We start from the raw sequence: 14,496 nt of genomic DNA on the forward strand, positions 1-14,496 counted from the left end.
CTTACAGCAGCAAAGGAAACCTTTAAAAAGTTCTAGTAGCATGCCCCAATGGAAAGACTCGAAAGACTTCTCAGTCCCATACGTGTCCTATAGTCCTTGTGAATCTTTATATGTTGTCCACTGGTCCATTTTCTGAATTTCACACTCCTATTCTTACAGTATTGCTGGGCCTCAGCACTCAAGTGGGGATTTATCTGCTGCTTCTTCTAATGCACAAAGCATGTCTGTTGTTGGACCTTCAAATGTTAACGAAGCTCCTTTGCGATTGGAGGAGGAAAGATTCAAACAGTCTACTTTTGATTTGGGATTACGTGAACCAGATGCAAAGAAAATTAGTTCTGCACCTTTTGAAGTTCCTGTAAGAAAGGATCAAAAGCCATCTGAGCAAAACAAATACACTCTTAGTATTCCTAATTTTGATCAAAACGCCAGAAAGGAACTACTTGCTGGAAACAAAAATCAGAAAGCTGTGGCAGAAGTTAATGACTCTAAACTTTTGGGACAACTAGGACGATCTCAAGAAGGAACCTCAAACCAGTCGTCGTTCAAGAATTTGCAGGACTTGAGTTCTGCTGCAGGCGATGCTGTTGCAACTGAAAAATGGAAGATTGTGCCTGGTTTATCATTGACTGTAGACCAAAAATTGACCAGTACTCTCCGGGGTGTAGAAGAAAAGATTGGATCTGGTGAGTTGAACAGTATCCCTACTCCCACAACTTCAGGAAGTTCTTTGGGAAGTTCAGTGACTGTTGACCAAAAACTGACCAGTACTCTCCGGGGTGTAGAAGAAAAGATTGGATCTGGTGAGTCGAACAGTATCCCTACTCCCACAACTTTAAGAACTTCTTTGGGAAATTCAGGTGCATCTAATGCGAAATCTGTATTTTCGTCACAAAATTTTGCCAAAAGTACATTATCTGGGAATCCTCTTACATCCACAGATAAAGCAAATAGTTCTGGAAGCTTGTTCAGAAACTTTGGTTCTCATACTTCAGATTCATTTAATTCTTCAACAGGAAATGATGTGAACCACAGTCAAAAATTAATAACTAGCAGTGGCTTTTCTGGAGTACCACTTAGTATTCCTTGCTTAAAAACGCCACTACAAGAAAGTGGTAAATTACATAATTTTTCTGGTCAAAGTGTACGCCCAATGCCGGGGAATGACAAGAAGTCTTCTCCTCTGGTGCAGTTGAACTCCGAGCAGAATTTACCCAAGCAATTTTCCAATGTAAGATCTTTGTTGTTTTGTTGTTTTGTCTTTTGGCATTTGGTTCTTTGTTATTTTCCTGATTTTGAATGCTTGCTCCCATCTCTCCTGCTTTTCAATCTAGGTTGCCAGGTGATCTCCTTCCTCTTTGATCTACCTTGATTGTCCTTTTGTCTGTTACATTTAGTCATTAGAGATAGACTGGAGTAGCAAGGTATCTTAGAAGTAGATGATCTGATTTAGATGAACTCATGGTTTTATAGCTTTGGACGTTTCTGATTATTGGACATGCTTCTCTTCCTGATCTGTGCTAGGTGGACAACACTATTTGCAGTCTTTTATGTTGCCCCCACCCCGAGTCACATACACGTTTGTGGTTGGGGACATATTCTGCTGTGGACGTTGGCTTCTTCTTTCTTCTTCTTGAAGGGCCTTATACCATTTTCTGGTGGCTTGGATTTCATTCAGGCAAATTAGCATCTGAGCAGGATGAAACTCTTCCCTTAGTCTTTCCCCTTCCCCTTCCCCTTCTACGGTTATACCCCAATCTTTCCTCATCCACTTCTATCATTAATGATGTCTTTGTAGTTTTCAATCCACGATGGTAGCACTGCCATGAGTATTACTGTTGATTGATGCCAATAGCTCAATGCTGCTAGCTTTCTAGTTTCTCCGTTCTTTATACTTGCAATGTTTCTCTTTCCACGCTTGCCAATTCATTATTTCAATCACCAGTATCTCTAATTTTAAATAAAATACAAATTGTGAAAAGTTGATATTTTAAAAGTATACGCCGAGACGAATCTAACAAGACCCCACATGACTATATTTTTCCTTAAGTGTAAATCATTAAAGATAGTCAAAGTAGAGTATTTGAATAGTGTAGAAGTCGAAGCGTTGCGAGTAAAAAAGAACGAGGGAAGTATGCAACAATGACCTGATCACTAGTATCTCGTTTGCTTTGACATCTCCCTTCCATTTTCTTATCGCTACTCCCCCCTGTCCCCTTTTTGTTTGCTCCAATACCCTTCTTTTGCCTTAAAGTGGTATTGAGTGGTTGGTGATTTTGTTCTATTGCATGTGGGATGGGGAATAAGATAGAGAAAGAAATTCTTGGGACCACACTATCTAAAAAGATAATTAAATAGTTTTAAGGTCAAACCAAAAAAAGGAAAACGGGGAAATCTGTAGGGACAGAGGGAGTAATAGTTTTTCTCCAACTGGTGTTGCACTGCTGTCCTAAAATCTACCACTGCTTGCTAACGTTATGGAGCAGCTACACAGTGTCACACTTATATGTCTATTCCCTGCGTCAGACTTTCAGTTAATTTGTTTCTGGCCTTTTATGGATTATAGAATGTCTTTTTTTTTTCCTTGATGTTTTTGTTGTTTCCCTTCTTTCTTTTTTATCCATATCTGGCCTTCAGTTTTATAATTCATTCGTAATCTTGGGCGGGGTGTTGATTCTAGTCTGGGCATTCATTGATTGATTCCCCTATCTTCTTTTCTTGTTCAATTTCAAGAAGTAGAGACTTCTAATGCTTGAAAGAATGTTTATGCAAGTGCAGGTATATAAGCTCTTCTAGAGTGTGAGTGTGCAATTTAAGCTTTTGATATATTTTCTATATTCTTGCCAGGTACAAAATATGGCAAAGGAGTTGGACAAACTTCTCGAATCTATAGAAGAAGAGGGAGGTTTCAAGGATATTTGCACAGCTGCTCATAGAAATTCTTTAGAAGTCTTAGAGGACGGCATGAATAGACTATCTGAAAGAAACAGAATGTGGCAGGTAGTTCAGTTTCTTATTTCTATGTAGATTATACAAGTCTAGAATCGCCTTTGGTACGTCTTTACAGAGTAAATACTGTTTTTAACTGCGGGTCTTACATAAACCGCCTCCTTGCAGTTTTTGATTGTTTACACTTTACAGTCTAGGTTTTGTACGCTTTTCTATCCCTAGATTCTGCTAGTGGTGTGAATTACACTGGTTGTTACTCTTACTTTTTTGTTCGTCTGAAGACTCTGAACTTATAGGATTATAGGTTAATCCTGGATTATTCTATGGTGCTGGACTGCTAGACGGGTTAGCCAAGCGGCAGTGGTAAGATGTGTGTTGCTGGTGGTGCAATAAAGAAACTCCAACATGAGAACAGTAGCTGATTGTGATAGCTAAGTATTCAAGTTGAGATGTTGAGTAAGACTTGTTAAAAGTTGATAAGTCACTCTTCTACTCACTCCACCCTCTACTGGTTATTGTAAGAACCTTAAGTACAACGTCTTCTTCCCATACTGGCACCCTCTTTAACTTTCCACCTCTATCTTCACCATTCCTTTTGATGTTGGTGCATCAATCACTCGCCATCTATTGTGTTTGGTAACTAATGGTGGAGGAAAATACTACTCATGCTTTGTCACTTGTTTGGGACCATTTTCTGGCCACTCTCCCTTATTAACTCTTTGTTACCTGTCCTTTTGAAGTGTTTTTTTGGTTCTACACACTTCTACTTTTTATTTATTTTTGAGAATTTGGGAAAAACCTTTTACTATCTTACTCCCCTAACCCCACGACATTTACACCTTTTCACCACATCTCTCTCTTACTCCATCCATCTTTGTCTTAGACCAACCAACCCTTTACTTCTCTCTCTTACTTTATCCACTTTATTCTTATACCCACTCTCTTTCCCTAGAAACAAGAGTCTTCAGTAAATAGGTACTCCCTCCTTCCCTTAATACTCGACCTGTTTTGACTTTTTGCACTATTCACATAATTTACTTTGACCCTATTTTATTTATAGTATATGAAAACAAATGTTAGTATATTATATATTGTTGGCTTCATCTTACTATATACTTTCAAAATATTAATATTTTTATAAGTTTTTATAATATATAATTAAAGAAATTGGTGGTCAAAGTTGTGCATTGGCAAGCGTGTCCGGTCAAAACAGGTCGAGTATTAAGGGACAGAGGGAGTATAACAAAAAAGAAATAGAACGGGGAGTATTTTGTTTTCAGAAAGGGAAGCAGCCTTCGTGCCTGCTTCCTTCAGACACACCAGATTAGTTACCTACTTACCTGAGGTATTAGATGATCCCACAATGCTGGTGGGCAATTTTATGTTATGATTTTTTTGCTAGTCTTTTTTGTTCTGTATCCTTTCCACCAGGGTTTCCATCTTTTTCTGTATCCACCTTTGGTTAGGAGGATTAGGTTTCTCTCACGGTGGGGAACTTTGTGTGGGAAAGTGCATTAAATGGGGATTAATACAAATGATATGCTCCAAAAATAAGGCCAGGGCGGGTCAATTCGTCAGGAATGTCTATACTTTGCAGGGTTAATAGTAAATCTTGCTTAAAGATATTACTTATTTATCTTTCATGTGATTAGGGATAATGAAGCCTGTTGTATACACGATCCACTCAATTTAATAACAGTGACCACGAGTCCACGAGTTAAGTTGAGGAGATTACGTAACCTTACTCCTAGCCACATACAAGTAGTGGGGAGGCTTGTGATGTTCCTTTCAAAGAAATTGGTTTTGGTATGACATTGAGACACCGCCGCCTTTAGGTGTTACAGGGATGTCATCATGTCAAAATGTATGCAACCTTACCCTGTGTTACCTCTCGAGGTATGTAACCATGAGTCCATGACATAGTTATTGGCTATGAGTCTTTTCTCAAAGATATGTAATAAAGCTCTGGCATAAGGGGACAAGAAGCAAGGAGACTTCAAGTAGTACAAGCTTCCCTAGAATGGTTACCAATCTCAACCTTACAGCAACTGTCGTGCTAGTGGTGTGGGTTTTGCATGTGGTTTTCCCTCTTTCTTTGCTAGATCAGCATTTGAGTGAACCTGACTTACAGGGCCATGAAGAATTACAGAAAAAATGTGGTGATAGTTAAAAATATACTACCAATGATGAGGGATGACACAGAAGATAAGCAACATGGGGTAGGCAAGTACAGACTTGGTTTTAGAATGTATGAAGCAACATAATTTTATTTAGTTTCTCAAATGATGTCTGATTATCTCCCTTTGCTGCTTAAGCCTTCCTCTTCCTTCCCTTATATCAATTTTTTGATCTCATTGGGTCGGGGTGTCTTCTGTTACCCTAATGAAAATTACTTCTCTTATTTTGTATTGTTATGTTCATAACTTCTTATTGCACTTGATTTTCCACCTCCTCCTGGCTTTGTAGGGTAGCTGCCTAGCTGGAGGTTCACTAGGTGTTGGATCTGATGAAATATGTCTTGTATGTTCTGGTTTGATGTTCAGAAATTAGATCTGATTAAAGGAATCAGATTACATCTAATTTTAAATGTGAGGATATTTCTTCAAACCTTCATGAAGTGTGGCAGTATATGTCCAGCAATGTGGGGAGGCCATCTGCGTCTTTCCTTCCAAGTGACAGTGATTGCATCTGAATAGGTTTATTTTACTTTAGTTTTTCATTTTTTCTGTAATCTCAAACTGGTCTAGGCTAGAATTGAGAAGGTGATAGGATGAGTTGGGAGTTCTTTAATGACGTTCTTGAGGAAACACAAGGGTTCAGTGTGAAGTAGAGACGTTGGGTAAAGTATGTCTATCTTTTCCTTTGTGGTCAATGGGGATCCTAGGGAATGATTCTCTTCTTGTAGAGGGTCGTGACAGTGAGATCCTTTGTCGTCTTTTCTCTTCACTTTGGTGATTGATGGCATATGTTGGTTGCTCTAGATAGGGGTGTCAAGATGATTGATTTGTTGATGATACTATCTTGTTGATGATAGGGAGGTGATTAGAGAGGAGGTTCAGATATCCCACTTGCAATTTGTTGATGGTACTATCTTGTTTCTGGAAGATAATTTTTAAATTTAGGGAGTATCAAGTATTTGAGGTTCTCTGGTTTGTGAATCAGCTAGTCCAGCATAGCAAGGGATTACTCTGGATTCTTCTGTTCTGGAGATTTATGCTACTTTGATTTGGTGTCAAGTAGAAGGTGGCTTTTGAGTTATCTAGGGACCAGTGCAATCCGTGTTCTGATAGTTTTGGGAATCGGTAATTGCAAAGATTTCTAAAAGGTATCAGGTGGAAAAAGGTGTATTTCTCACTTGGTGGCAGGATCACTCTTATTCAATCCTGTTTTGTCAACTATACCCCTCTATAGTCCTTGTTTAAATTTCTGTTCAGTGCACATAAGATTGAGAAACCGATAGGGGATTTTTCTGTGGTAGTGGAAAACACAAAAGGTTGTCCATTTCCGATGGAGCCAAAGATTCATTTGTTCTTTTTGCTGTGGGATGTAATGGACTAAATCAAAATGGCTCTTAAAACCTCATCGCTTCCTTTCCATGAAGTAGAAGATGGCCGTCCCGTTGTCGTCCCGTTATCGATTTTGGGTCAATTGGAAACAACCTCTCTGCAATTGCAGGGATAAGGTTGCGTACGTCCGGCCCCCCCTTATCCCGCTTCTTGCGGGAGCCTCTTTGAGGCTATGGGGTAACGATGATGAGTGGAAGACACAAAAGGATCATCTAGTAAGTAGGGATTTGGTATGTCGACAAAAGGAAGAGGGAGGTTTGAGGGGGGACGAGTGATTTCAAAGAAGTTTTTCTCTAGTGAGAAAGTTGTGGAGATTTCTTCTTAAACGAAGAATTTTGTGGTACGATGTCATTACGAGCATGTATGACTTGTTTCATAATTGATTGTATCTTCAGGTTGGTGTTCGGGTGACTCGCAGTTGCAGGTGTCTTCTTTGGTTACCCACTTATTGAAGTTGAAGGTTGGTCATGGAAAACAGATCTATTTTTGGGAAGATGTTTGGATGTGAGAGCCGTCTATTTATGCCCGCTTCCTACATTTGTTCTGCTTATCTACTCTAGATAGTATTTCGTTGTCAAGGTTTTATTGCAGACTTGCATGGGACTTACAGTTTAGGAGAGTACCCCATGACCAAGAGGTAGAGGATCATATTTCAATGGGTGATTTTTTACCATTCAGTAGAAAGATATTGAGGACAATAGAGAATGGCTAGGATATTCTACATATATTTTCTTCTCATAATTATTTTCCTCCCTTGCAAGTCCTTTTGTATTTGTCTGAATCGTCCCCTTCAATACCCTGTTTTTCTTGGCAAACTTCATCTCCAAGGATGAGGCTCCTCTTAAAGTGAGAGCTTTTGTGTTGTATGCTCCAAAGGTGGAGGTCAGGTGTAGCTATGTCTTTACACATATCCTTGCGCTGCCTAGGTAGCAGTGATACTTCCTTCATGTTTTCCTTCACTCTGAGTTTGCTTCATATCTTTAGAGAAGACTCTTTGCAGTGAATAAGAAGACCTGGGTTTGTGGGGTTTTGGAAGGGCTAAGGAGAAGAAATTGCTATTGAGTAGTACAAAGTTGGCAATCCTTTGTAGCAGATGACTGGAGAGGAACTACCATTTTCGGTTAAGGGTGCTGCTGTTTCCTATGACTTACTGTGGGATATAATTACTATTCTGGCATGTTTATGGACTAAAGCGGCTAGGGCCTTCCTAAATTTTCAATAGGGGAGATACAAAGGACTTGGGAAAATTTGTAAATCGATTACTCCGTATTATTTGGCGGTTCCTTTTGAGGACACCTTGTCCTCCAGCTTTATAGCTGATTTTAGTTCTGCTGTTTTACTTAAATAATTTTTTTAATCTCTTTTAAAGGATATTCGTTAATTGCTTTTTAGCACATAGATATAATACTTCATCCACTCCGTGATGTAATTTAACATTAGGTGTGAAAGTAGTTCGTAGTTTTGTACAGATAGGTTTTTTCCCCTCTTGTTCCCAGCACCTCCTGTAAGCCACGTAAGAAAATTTGAAAGCTCACCCTTTTTTCTTCTGCTCACTTTTTGACCAAATCCCCTAATCGGATTATAGTATTCTTGTGGCCTTAGGTATCTTCAGTGCTTTACCATTTATTATTGGGGAATGTCTCTCTGAATTTCCTTTACTAGAGTAATTAGTTTCCAGCTAGCTGTCAGTACTCTAGTTATCCTTTATTTCCCTGCATAGTATACTTTTATGGAAAGTTTACTTCTTTTGATGCACTTTGCATTGTGTTGATGTTTGTCTTGCCCATTTCACTTGGTTATGTAACTACTTATAACACCCCCCCCCCCCCCCCCTCCCTCTGGTATTCTCAACTCTTTAGCTAGCTACTCATAATTTTTTTATGTTCTTTGAAGAATTGTACGGAAGAACGACTTACAGAGATTCAACTTCTACTGGATAAGACTGTACAAGGTATTCACTGACGCCCAAATGCTAATTTTCTGTGGTGCTGAATTTGGTTTACCCTCTATTGGTTACTTTATGATGAGAAACTGTTGTGATGATGCTGTCACCCTTACTTAAAGGTAAATTAATCTTCGAAGAATCTGTAATAGAAGTTCCAATGAACAGAAAGCTCCATAAAATTATTGAATGTTACTTTCAAGATGCTTCAGTGTTGCAAATTTCCCAATGCAGATAGTATTCTATTCTTGATCTACTGTGTGTTTTCCAAAATTTCACCATCCAAACAATCAAACAATTTACGTGTCCATTGCTCCTGACCTACTGGCCTCTACTTTGGTTTTTGTTTTAAATATGTTTCAGTTTTGGCAAGGAAAACACACATGGAAGGCATTGTTAGGCAAACTACTGATGGACAATATTGGGACTTGTGGAATCGTCAAAAGTTAAATTCAGAACTTGATCAGAAGCGACTTAACGTATTAAATCGGAGTCAGGTACAGTTTTTTGTTCAACACTAGCTTTATTGAAAAAGTGCTTCCCCCCCCCCCCCCCCCCCCCTCCCAACTCAGCTCAACCCAACCAGAAAAAAGAGAAAAAGCTATTGCAGTGAGAGGTGGAGTGTCGGATTTTTATGGACTCACTCCTGTGATAATTAAGAGGTTGTTTCAAATTGATCCTTGGCTCTGTAACATGACCGAATCTGTTGTCTGGTTTTTGATAGATAAGAAGCACAAACAAATAAATGAGCAATTTTTATTCATCTTTATAATTCGAAGCAACAGAGTAACGAGTATGTTGGTTCCATCAAAATTATATAGGATTCAAGACTGCGATTGTCCACTGTTGTTATTATTCTAACAGGTGGATTATCCATCAAATTTAATTTTGCACAGGATCTGATCAACCGAATGATTGAACTAGAAAAGCATTTCAACACTCTTGAGCTGAATCTATTTGGTGAAAGTAGTGGAGCAAACTTCGTTTCTCGAGCTCTCAATTCTAGATCTGCGTCATCAAGGTATTGTATTGTTTTATCCAGTGCAACCAGTTCCCTCTAGTGATCGGAACTGCACCTGGTATTGTTGTTTCATTGTACGAGATGCAGCATCCGAACATGTTTTGTATTGGATATGTTGGAAAATTCAGATTTTTAGTGTACCTTTTGCATTCAGATAGAAATTCTGGTGACTTCTTTTTCCCCTTGCATATTACGTTTTTTAGTCCTCCTGAAATAAATTGATCTAACATGAACAGAACATTTGTGATTTTTTTTTTTTTAATTTATAATTATACTCCGGCCCTATAGCTGCCGCCGAGTTATTCACAAGTGTTCATAAAATGTAGAGTAGTTGATACATTTGTAATTTTAGATGACAAGCAATACTGCATTGATATTGACGAAAAAATTACCGTGCATCGTTATCTTAAATGACAGATAAATACTGAATATTAAGTAGTTTGATTATATTGAATGGAAGGCGTATTAACTAATACTACTATTATCATTGTTATGACAATTTCCATAAAAATATTTTGTTATGACTATATACGAAGTGTTTATTTTCTTTTGCTAGTACTTGTGCTTATTTCTTAACCTATATACATCATTTCGTATGAGCCATTTTCTAACCAAGAAAAGCATTGGAAAGCAAGTATATTAACAAAATTATGTAGTAATCAATGCACTTGTTAAGTAATAAAGTTATACAAAGTGTCTGCAGTTTTTTCTGTAAGATACTGATGTCGCTTGCCAAATTTTGGTTTCAAAAAGACATCATCACAATAAATTTATAATTTTTTAAATTGAAAATAACGCGTGTTTGAATAATAAATATTATTTTGACAATATTATTTCCAGTTCATTAATAAACTCTATTCGTTATCTTTGTAGATGTTGTATGACTTTTTATCAATGAATTAATTTAGTTATTACAAAAAGTACTCTATTCGTTATTGACTACCGGTTTGTATAAAAATGCTGATGGCAATATATGATGATAACACCCATTGTTAGTGATTTGTATTTGATGGTATCATCATATTTTAAAGAATCTGGCTCTGTTTATAGCACCCCAACACCTTCTCTCCCCAAAAGAAGGTACCTGACATTGTTAAGAATTTGCAGTCTGACATTGATGGCAGTTTATGTGGTGATCTTTCTGCAGGCAAAACCAGTCATTGCATGCTATTCATAATTCAACAATTTCACAGCTAGCTGCTGCTAAGCAACTTTCTGACTCTCTATCCAAACAAATGGATGTACTGAGCATCAAATCGCCTCCAACAAAACGAGCTACTGTGAAAAGGCAAGTGTTTGAGTCTATCGGGATACCTTACCTTGATGACTCTCTTCGTTCTCCAAGTACAGTAAAGGTGATGAATTCCCCATCGAACAGGCATCCATTGGTCTCGTGTTCAGGTGAAACTCGTAATGATTCCAGAAGGATACAATCAAGTGGTGTGAGCAGTCATGAGCCTGAAACTGCAAGGAGAAGGAGAGATTCACTAGATAGGGTAAAGATTTTTTCTTTAACTGCTTCAATGATGTTTTTCACATATTCTACAGCTTTCGTCGTTCTGATTTTCTTGTGAATCCTGATTTTTAATAGCTCCAAGTACGCTCGCTGGAAAGTTTAATTTGTTGCATCCTTTTTGTTAATTTTGCATTCTTTCACCCCAAGTGAGGTGCCATGCGAAAATGGCCCAAATGTTGGCGAGTCTGATGTTATTGCATCTCCGAAGATCCTGTGTCAAATGTCTCACCATCTGATAGGTTTAAGATGTGACTAGGAGTCTTAGATGATTCAGGAGTGGAAGGGACGCTGTGCTACTACTATAAGTTGTTTAAGATGTCACCAAGGAGTCTGGGTTACATGTTGTCATATGCTGCCCCTTTGTTCTCCAAAACTTCATATAGATTACATTAAAAATGTCGCCTATTCATGTATTCTCTAATTTTTGAATAGTTCGAATATGAACGACAGCTTGGTTGCTAATTGTTTTTTTTTACCATTATTTCTGATGAATTTGTGGTTAGCATATTTTCATCCATTATGAGTCCCTTCAGTTCTTATCCAGGTGCATAATATGGTATTTCCCCTTCTTCTTATCTATATATGTCACTAGTTCCTTATAAATCTTCTTTCAGAATTGGGCGAACTTTGAGGCTCCTAAAACAACAGTCAAAAGGACTGTGGTACAGAATGAGCGTCAGAAGGTTGGCAGTTTGTTCTCTTCAACAGAAAAACAATTCATTAGTCCTGACAAACTGGGAGGGTCAATAGCCAATTATTCTAATATTCTTGCTGTACAGGATAGAAACGGTAAGCAATGACGATTATGGACTGGGCATTTCTAATTTTATTTCATGCTTTTTCAAGTTTGCTTGAGATTTAACAGACAAGCAGCTCCATTCCTGATCCTTAAACCCAACCCCACTCCCCTCTAAAGAAACAGAAAAAAATAAGCACAATCTTAATGAACTGTCCATGATTGCACAGGATATAGTGATACACCACAAAAAATCAACTCTGAAACGACTTTATCCAAATCCAAGTGGGCTGGAGGAATCCCTGGACTATCACAGGCTGAAACTGAGCACCTTCCTAGATGGCAGTCTATACAAAGAGACAGTTTTGCAGCTACCCCAAACATATATTCATCGCCATCGTCACTATTGTCACCATTTGTTGTTGATCCAAATACAAAGAAAGGAAATGTTCGTTCCACTGCTGAAAGACCAGGGTCTCAGATAGGGAGCATTGACAGGTCTGGTACTGCTTCAGCTGACACCAAGCCTTCTTTGTTCTTTGGTGAAGAAAAATCAAACTTCCAGAACGTTCAGCCACAACTATTTCCCTTCCCAATAAAAGGTGGTGAGACAACGATTTCTGGTGGCAAGGAGACAGAATTAACAAAGCCTGTTGGTAGCCAAAGCTTTTTGGATATTTCGACTAGGAAGCAAGATGTTGGAGCCTCACCTTCATCGTTCTTTCCACCTGTCAACTCTTCCTCATTACCTAAATTGAGCATGCAGACCTTACCAATCATATCAGTAGACGGAGGATCTACAACCAGTACCAAGATGGCCAAAGATGTCAATAAGGAAGACATACAATTTTCATCTTCAGTCTTTTCTGTATCTTCCTCAGTTGCAGCATCTTTGAGCTCTTCAACCTCCAGGGATTCTAAGGAGGTGTTATGTTTCCCGATGCCAGCTATTTCTGTTTCTGCCACACAAGCAGCACCTGTGATTTCTCTGCCAACCCAAAGTACAGAGGTGGTAGATTCTGTGAATCTAGCCGAAGAGCCTTCAAAGACAGGGCCACAACTTGCTGCTAACAAAGAAAGCACAGGTAATAATCTGGCTTCTACTCCACAGTCTTCTGAGAAGTTAGCCCTTTCATCCAGTGACAACCTGAATTCTGTGAATTTGATGCCGCCTGCTCATTCAGCTGAAATCCCCAAAGTACTTGTTTCAAGCCCTGATATGAACAAAATTTCAACACATACTTCTGGTATGGTATCAAATACTCCAGAAACGCAATCTGCAGCAGTCACATCATCTTCTGAAATTGGAGGTGCCACTAGTGGAAAGAGCAATATTGATGCTACTGTATGCCAGGAAGATGAAATGGAAGAAGTAGCACCCGAGACAAACCAAACTGCAGAGCTTTCTCTAGGAAGCCTTGCTGGATTTGGCATAGGTTCAGCACCAATTGCTATAACTCCAAAACATAATCCATTTGGTGGTCCCATTACTAGTGCACCGCAAACTATGCCAAGTTCAATCTCTCTAACTGTTCCTTCTGGAGAGTTGTTCCGTCCTGCATCTTTTAGTTTTCAACCTCTGCAGGCTTCCCAACCCTCACAGTCCGCAAATACCGGAGCTCCTTCTGGTGCATTCGGTTTTATGAATCCTTCTCAGCAGATTTCCACAGGAAGTGGGTTTGGTCAATCATCACAGATTGGCTCGGGAGGTGGGTTTGGTCAATCGTCACAGATTGGCTCGGGAGGTGGGTTTGGTCAATCGTCACAGATTGGCTCAGGACAACAGGCTATGGGCTCAGTTCTTGGTTCATTTGGACAATCAAGGCAACTTGGTGCTGGCTTACCTGGTAGTGGTTTTGGGGTTCCTCAATCTCTTGGTGGTGGCTTTCAAAACGCGAAAGCTGGTGGAGGGTTTGCAGGCATTGGTTCTGCATCGAGTGGCTTTGGCGGCGGTTTTGCTGCTGCAGCTCCTACTGGAGGCGGTTTTGCTGCTGCGGCTCCTAGTGGAGGCGGGTTTGCTGCTGCGGCTCCTAGTGGAGGCGGGTTTGCTGCTGCAGCTACTATTGGAGGCGGGTTTGCTGCTGCAGCTCCTATTGGAGGCGGGTTTGCTGCTGCAGCTCCTATTGGAGGAGGGTTTGCTGCTGCAGCACCTAGCGGAGGCGGGTTTGCAAATGCATCCCCAAACGGAGGTAAGTTTCATAAGAACAATTCTAGTCTCTGAACCTTGTGTAACATTTTAGCCGATTCATTCGTTTTTCCAGAAGAAGACTTCTAACGTCTGCACCTTGTGTAACATTTTTGCTGATTCAATCCGTTTGTATTTTGCAGCTGGTGGATTTAATGCTTTCGGTAAACAGGGAACTAGCGGCTTTTCTGCCTTTGGTGGCAGTGCTGGAGGAAGACCTGCACCATCAGAGCTATTTACGCAAATGAGAAAATAGTTCAATCCCGCTCTCTGGTTCTGTAGAGAATTTGTTATGAGCTCTTGATAGAGTAGGCAAATGCAATTAGCCGTTGATATGATTGCACTAGCAGTTGCAAAACCATGTAACAAATCTTTAGAAACCTTGTTTTTGTAATGGCAAAATGACTGTTGTTAATAGTGTATAAGTATATAAAGATGAATACACAAATTCTTATTTACAAGTGTTGTACAATAAATATTTTACACCGGAGTAAAAGTTGACTCAAAATGTTTGAAAGTTACTTTTATATATGTAAAAGTTATCTATTTTTTAGTGATAAATTTTTTCATTTTAATAAAAA

The 14,496-nt window shown here is 39.1% G+C and overlaps 1 protein-coding gene across 3 annotated transcripts in view; it reads left to right on the plus strand.

Moving 5' to 3' along the window:
* The window catches only part of LOC110788694 (nuclear pore complex protein NUP214), a 30,898-nt gene extending 16,475 nt beyond the window's left edge, over nucleotides 1–14,423 (plus strand). Inside the window, exons 9-18 of one of the 3 annotated variants that reach the window (XM_021993336.2) lie at nucleotides 160–1,231; nucleotides 2,848–3,000; nucleotides 8,409–8,466; nucleotides 8,821–8,954; nucleotides 9,354–9,478; nucleotides 10,626–10,766; nucleotides 10,857–10,974; nucleotides 11,609–11,783; nucleotides 11,961–13,919; nucleotides 14,059–14,423. In XM_021993336.2, the coding sequence (XP_021849028.1) occupies nucleotides 160–1,231; nucleotides 2,848–3,000; nucleotides 8,409–8,466; nucleotides 8,821–8,954; nucleotides 9,354–9,478; nucleotides 10,626–10,766; nucleotides 10,857–10,974; nucleotides 11,609–11,783; nucleotides 11,961–13,919; nucleotides 14,059–14,171 (4,048 nt within the window). In that variant the 3' untranslated portion in view covers nucleotides 14,172–14,423. Of the gene's footprint in view, nucleotides 1–159; nucleotides 1,232–2,847; nucleotides 3,001–8,408; nucleotides 8,467–8,820; nucleotides 8,955–9,353; nucleotides 9,479–10,625; nucleotides 10,975–11,608; nucleotides 11,784–11,960; nucleotides 13,920–14,058 lie in introns of all 3 variants that reach the window. The other 2 variants (XM_021993337.2, XM_021993334.2) reach the window with 2 other exon arrangements.
* Nucleotides 14,424–14,496: the final 73 nt, after the last annotated feature.

The sequence above is a fragment of the Spinacia oleracea genome, chromosome 4 (genome assembly GCF_020520425.1).
Source record: "Spinacia oleracea cultivar Varoflay chromosome 4, BTI_SOV_V1, whole genome shotgun sequence".
NCBI classification, from domain to species: domain Eukaryota; kingdom Viridiplantae; phylum Streptophyta; class Magnoliopsida; order Caryophyllales; family Amaranthaceae; genus Spinacia; species Spinacia oleracea.